A 6919-nucleotide genomic window follows, 5' to 3' on the forward strand; every position below is an offset into this window, starting at 1 on the left:
TATCAATGAGCAGTTTTGCTGGAGAGGGGAGAGCAGGGCAAGGGTATCCATAGGGGTCTGGGATGCTGAGTAGAGCTAGAAACAAAGCAGAAGGGCTGGTCTGATGTTTGGGTGGTGCTTTTTGTTAGGCCGTCACAGTTGCTGAGTGCTTAGTAAAAATATACCTGACATGATACTTAGGTTATCCTTAAATCTGACCACAGTAACTTGTTATTTGAGACCACTAATAATAAGAAGAAACTCTGCCATCACTTGACACAGGCAACTATCTATCTTGTGCATTTGTATAAAGATGTTTTGGGCTGCTCTGCATTCTTCAGATCATTTGAGGCAATCTATTTGTAGGTGTTGGTCAAGCACCAGCACTTGCTCCTACTTTCACCTTGCATTTCATATTCGCCTCACCCTACAGGCAGCCAGATGGTTGAATGTAAGCTAAAACTAAGAAGGATTTCCTCTTTTCTTTTGAAGGGACGGGTGCTCAGAGATTTATCAGTAATACAGTTGTACTTAATCAGATAGAGTCTGTCCCGTGTAACTAAGAAGGCCCACAGCACGTTGCTGGCATAAGCAGCTACTCCAGTGAAGTCCCACTTGAGTTGCCATTTTGCATTCCACGTAAAACTGTGCTTTACATTTGTTTTGACTTACCATTTGACTTCTTAGCATCTTAGTCAGTTGTCCTAAAATGCCCGTAACATGGTGATGTTGTAGTACAGCTTTTGTGTACTATCATTTCATATTAATCGTTCAGAAATTATGATCACTACATAATTTGGAACACGATTGTCACCCTGACTATGCCACATACAAAATCTTAATATTAAAACTGAGAGACTGGGTTCATCATAGACCTAATTAGCTCTTTAGAGATTCTACTTTGTGCAGTAGCCTGTACTATCCCTATTGATGTTAATGTATTATATAATCAGCTTTAGAAAATGCAGTGGTCTGAAAGCCATTTTTTCCATGTCCCTGTGTACATTCACCACCCTAAGGAGAGTAATGAAAATCAGTGGAATTTTACTAGAAAGTAGGCATTTCTGCTGTGGGTTTTTTGGGGGTTAGTAGAGAAATTATCTTCAACTTTGTCTGCAAGCTGTGCTCTCCAAACACTTCTTTATTGATATACATAGAGATTTATACAAATTCAATTAGATGTTCCCTTTTGCTCTTCAAATTGGGTGGTGAAGTAATGGAACATGTTATTTTGATAGTTTGGAACATACCCCAGGAGTTGATTAAATGATCTCTCTTACTCTATATGTGAATTGTGTGTTTCCATGCAAACAGCAGAAGGATCAGAGCTGCAAACACAAGCCTGCAGTATCTGCTCTATCCCTGTATAGCAGAGCACATCGTTCACTGCCTGTTTAAAGACTAAACGTATTTTAATAGACAATTAGAGTTTGTCAACAGAAATAATCCCCTATAAAACTTAACAGTGGATGAAGTGGAATTGCTACTGTGAACTTAGTGATAGGCTATTTTATGATCATTTAGTAAGAGACCTTTTAGAAATCCAAGACCAGAATCTGAGGTTTTGCATTTTCCTTTCTACCAGTTGTGAGCCTTTCTGCAAGCTCCAGTGCTTGAACATGTGATCCAGAACAGCATCTTCACCTGCATTTTTCCAAGGAGAGGTTTGCTGTCTTCCCTTAAAAGCAGAAGCAGGAAGAAAAAAAACTGTTGTTTGTCGTTCCTCAAATCTTTGAGAGGCAGGACACTGAGAGAGATTTCATCATCTCATTTATGACTTAGGTGAGCTATGTGGTAGATAGAATTTGTCATCTGTTTCCCCATGGTAGGAAGTACTCTGCTTTAGAACAACCTTATAACCATAGTACAGAATGACTGATATATTTAGCTTAATGAACTACACAGTAAAGATAATCTTGTCTAAAGGAAACACACTGAAATATCCTGTAAGATTAATACATGAGATGAGAAATCCAATTAGAGCACACATCCTGCCACTTCAATCATTATGGGTAAGATACCCACAATTAAGTTCTGTATATTACATAATATAGGTGGGAGCAAGCCATGTTTGACAGATTTGTTCCAATTCTTGGTTATGGATAGTTCAGGAACAGTGCAGTGACAGATGAAAGCAAAGTTCCCAGATCAGAAAAGAAGTAGGAGATTGGTATGTGTTCAAAGTTAGCAGGATACACGTATTTCTTGACATTGCAGCCAGTTGTCTTCGAGACACCAAAGCAGAGATGAACAGCACTATGTACGTTTGACACTTTTATTAACAAAGAACCCATGGGGCTCATTCATTAGTACAAAATACAATCATGTTCCTGTATGTTAAACAGCATGTTTGTTTTTTTTTTTATTTTGTCTCTTTTAAACTGTTTCACAGTTATCAAAACAAAGCCCCTGCATATTGAACTTATTATTGTGCAAACAGTAATTATTTTAAGGATCAATTTCTGCACTAAGCCAAGTGTCAGAGAGCAGAATTTAATCTTGTTTTCACCCCTCGTTTGAAGGGCCATGTGTGCTTCCTAAGAAACACATTCTAGTTGTCTTTTTTGCAGCAAACAATTTAAGGCCACAGTTTATCTGCAAATAATAAAAAACAACTCAAAGACTTTTTTTTTGGGGGGCGGGGGGGGCCGGGGGAAGGGAAGCACACCTTTACCCTTCATGCGTTTGTTTGCTTGACCATGTTTATACCAGGGTAGCACACATCACCTATCAGGTATTACAGTCCAAAAAAGCACCTATGTTCTTTAAGCTAATATTTTGAATTATTAACATGCAAGTTAATACATAGCCACATTACTTTTCAAGTAACTATAATGGTATCTGTTTAAGGAAAATACGCTTGTTCCCTTTCCAGGTGATGTGAATGAAAATCCTGCATTGATTGTATGGGCATGCCATCACTTTAAAGTATAAAGGCATGAGAGCTACATCTTGAGACTTAATTTTTAGAATGTCCTTTCTAAAACATGCACTCAAATTTTGGTTAAAGCTGCATTTGCTATAGAAGACAAAACTTAAAGTTGCAAATGAAAAAAATAACTGCAGTTTGGAAACATGATTCTCAATCAGTGTGTCTTTTACACTGATGCAAAAGTGACTTGAGGTGAAGTGCTAGAAATTAGACAATGTAAGGAAGTCATACTAAAAGACGACTAAAAATATATATCCGTGTATGCCTGTAGAAAAATCCCTGCTTCTTAAATGAAGACAGATTTCATAAAAAAAACATTTTAAGTTTTTTTAAACTGCAGTTATTTGATGAAATGAAGGAAACTCAATTACTGTTCTTGTAGTTACCATAAGGTACAATGTTTTACCACATGAAGCACCGGGTTTTAACCCCAAACCCTTCTGTAAGACACAGGGAGTAGTTCTAGTAGTTCAAAATCCCCTGTAGTTTAAAGACTCGACTGTAAACGTGCATATTGAGAATGCTGTGTTTCTGCTCCTTTAAGTGATCTGTTGATGGTGGCTTACTTATTCCAATTGATGCTTGGCAGGAAGCAAACATTCTACTTTAAATGAAGGCAGCAGAAGGGCCAACTAAATGCTGTGCCTTCACTCTTAGCAGCAACAAACTCTCACTGTTCTAAATGACCTGAGGAAGAAAACATTAAAATATTGCACCAAAACAAAATTAAACAGCAAAAAACCCCAAGAAAACATACCAACAAAAAATAGTATGGATAGCAAATGACCAGTGCAGCCCAACAATAGATCTCTAGACAAAAATGCAGGAGTAATGAAAAGCTTTGTGCTGTTACCAGAGGATTTTGTTCCCCTGATGTCTGCTTTCACTTTAGTTGTACGCTATGTCTATTCTGGGTATATTTACACCTCTCCCTATGCCTCCTATCTCATTCATTAACCACAGAAACCATTTAAGGGTCCCTTTTAGAACCTTGAAGTATACTGGAGCTTTAACAAGACTTTTTTTGGTCTCAAATCTGACCATTAAGTGAATATCCAAAACAGAGGTAGGCTTATAAAGGCTTCTGAATAAATAAGTATTGTCCATTTTGCTAAGTACACCTGCTGTTGGCAAAAGGATTCTCCCTTGCCATGCTTCCCCTTACATGCTATCCATAGGCTTAAGTTGCACAAAAAGAACTCACAGTAGAAGAGGCTAGAATAATTAATTCCCTTAAGAAATCCCTTGAAAGAAAGCATAGTGCATAAGCTCTTATCAAAGTTCAATTTTCTTTTACATACTTGTGTCTTTCATTCAGTAAATGGTTGCCTTCATAATATTGCGTAATAGCTATTCTGTCATCCATGATGTCTTTAGAATCATGATGAATGATGAAATAGTACCACTTGGCAGTCGTTAGAAGGGCAGGTTCTCATGAAATACAAAGTTAAGCTAGAGTGAAGACTTCACTCTGCCTTTTAGTAGTGTTCCTTTGTTGGATGCAGACAGTGCAAAACTGAAGCCCCTTGAACACTGGAATCTTTTGGAAATGTTTTCTTACCCCACATTCTGTTCTACTATGCAAGTTCTACTACAGAAGTTCTCGACGTCAACGTCATTACATAAATTCTTCCAGAGTGTTCCAAACAAAATATAAATTATTTTCTCTTCAGAAGATTCTTACATCTCTTCGTACTTTATGTAGTACATCCACTTTTTAGAAAGCATTCGGTATTTTCAGGTACTTCTCAAGTATCCTAAGCACAGCTGCTCCCACAGTATCCTCTGTGCAGACTAATCCAGCAGATTCTCTTCCATCACCAAACATGCTCGTACCTCCCTCTCCATTTTCCTTTGCCTTTTGTGTACACAAACAAGTTTTGAAAAAGAAAACTGTTTCCTTTTTAGCTGCACTATCAGCTTAAGCAGCAGAAAGATTAAGACATTCATCACAATGATGCTCATTATAAATCCTCTTCAGAGCATGAATGAAACAGGCTGAATTTCTTCTACATCGGTTGGATGTGGATCGATCTACAGAGAGAAGAAAGGTAACAATTACTGCCTATAATTCTTGCATTTTGGTATGTGGGGTCTTTTTTTTTTTTTGCCATCTGACAATAAATAAAAACACCACCTGCTGTTTATTTTTTTACCTCTGAATAAAGAGGTGGAGGCTGAAACCGGAACTCTTGTATGTAAGCAAAGACAGGACAACACAATTGTTCCTCACAGTCAATTGGTGGTGGATAAGCAGGAACATGTCTGGAGAACTCTTCCTCAGACACTACATCAGCATAATTTGGTGGTGCTGAAACACAAGAGATGCTACTGTCAAATTTCAAACTACTCACAGCAAGACAACATATGTATTACAGTATGGTAGACCATGAAGACTGTATTTATTAAACATTGTACTATTGTCAAATTGTATGAAATGCACTATACTCATAAATACCATAACTAGAATTATGTTTTTAGTTAGCTTAGGTGACTCAGCAGGAACATTACAGATGCTTTTAGGGCTACTGCAGCAACAAACCTGTGTTGTATCAAGATATATTCAGTAATGATTAACTTTGAGGTGTCTACCTCCAAAGGAGAATTCCCACTACGAGAAGTTAGTTATTTCAAGATTCAGCCAAACGTAGTCAGATAGGGGTAGAGAGAGACTTAAAAAAGGCTGGAATTAGGCTATCCTCATCAATCCTTTTGGATCTAGACTGACAATTTATGTCCCTCACTTCTCCCGAGTGATACTTCAATGGCCTACATCCCTAGTAGTGCCCTTAAACTGGCACTACTATCCCTTCTGTTGTAGACAGTACTATGCTGTATTATAGAGTTCAATATGTATTACCTTCAGGGTGTTCTGGCATGGTCAATGCCAGCCAACTCATATCCATACTAAACTGGCTGGTAATGCTGGAGTTTCTGCTTGAAAATCCAATACATGGAATGGTGCCAATCACCAGAGGCATTTCAATCATCAATTTCTTAGCACCAGGAATATGGATATACACCTATGTGACAAGCCCCAAATAAAAGAAAAAAGCATCATGAGACCCCATTGAATTGCTGATCCTAGAACCTACCCAACTCCCTATACTGCAGATTGTTTAAAAATCAGGAGTTTTCTCATCCCAGGTGTGTTTAGCTAATACTCTGGCAGCTTTCCTTATTTTCCAGCAACTTCCTTCTTTCTGTACCTTGTCTCTAGAGGACATTTAAAAAAATACACAACAGGCTGACAAAAATTACGACTTGACTTTCAGTCCTATATTCCCAGCTTGAACTTCTTTCCCCTAATAACCTCTGCAGGTCTAAAACTAAGCTGCTTCTTCCTCAGAAACATAGTTCCATTTTCCCCATTATTTCTATCTTTCCATTTCAGAATCTCTTCATGAGCTTCAGTCTCTCACCTATATTGTGTACAATATTTATTTATATTTATTGTTGTTCCCAAATTAAAAAATGTAATAGCTGCTCAGTAGAGAAAATTCTTCTGTTCCTAACTCAATATAATATTCAAGAGTACGTACATTTGTAATAAAAATCCATACTTACAGCTAATGAATATTCTACTCTAATAATACAGCAGTCAAGTATAGAGGGGGACACAGGTGGGATTTTCAGAGTTTTCCCATTCCAGGTATCTGTACTCCCAGAGGCAATATGGTTTCCTCGGACATTGGCAACCATCTGACGGAAAGTTTTTGTCTTCCCACTGGCCAGGTAAGTTTGTGTTTGGAAAATGGCAGCTTTTGGAACAATCAAACGAGAAGAACAGTTCTCAATTTCTGCATAGATTGGTATGGCTTCCCCTTAAAGACAGAAAAGTTCAATGAATAATTTGTATTTACCAACTTTCCTCTGGGAGTATCAAAGCATGTTATGCAGCACATACATTATCTGCAACATTACAAGAACCATACTTGTTAGTTTCCTCAAGCTAGTTTGGGTGGTTTCGGTTGGGTTTTCCCCGCACCACCACCACCCCCCCCCCCC

At 37.9% G+C, this 6919-nt stretch overlaps 1 protein-coding gene across 1 annotated transcript in view; it reads right to left on the minus strand.

Annotated features, from left to right (window-relative positions):
- Nucleotides 1–4626: 4626 nt before the first annotated feature.
- Nucleotides 4627–6919, minus strand: part of ARRDC4 (arrestin domain containing 4) — a gene marked incomplete at its 5' end in the record, with an annotated part of 5220 nt that continues 2927 nt past the window's right edge. Inside the window, 4 exons of the mRNA XM_009702403.1 lie at nucleotides 4627–4945; nucleotides 5068–5222; nucleotides 5772–5934; nucleotides 6479–6735. Coding sequence (XP_009700705.1) covers nucleotides 4889–4945; nucleotides 5068–5222; nucleotides 5772–5934; nucleotides 6479–6735 — 632 coding nt within the window. The remainder of the gene's footprint in view (nucleotides 4946–5067; nucleotides 5223–5771; nucleotides 5935–6478; nucleotides 6736–6919) is intronic.

Source organism: Cariama cristata, unplaced genomic scaffold (assembly GCF_000690535.1).
Source record: "Cariama cristata isolate BGI_N322 unplaced genomic scaffold, ASM69053v1 scaffold6926, whole genome shotgun sequence".
NCBI lineage: Eukaryota > Metazoa > Chordata > Aves > Cariamiformes > Cariamidae > Cariama > Cariama cristata.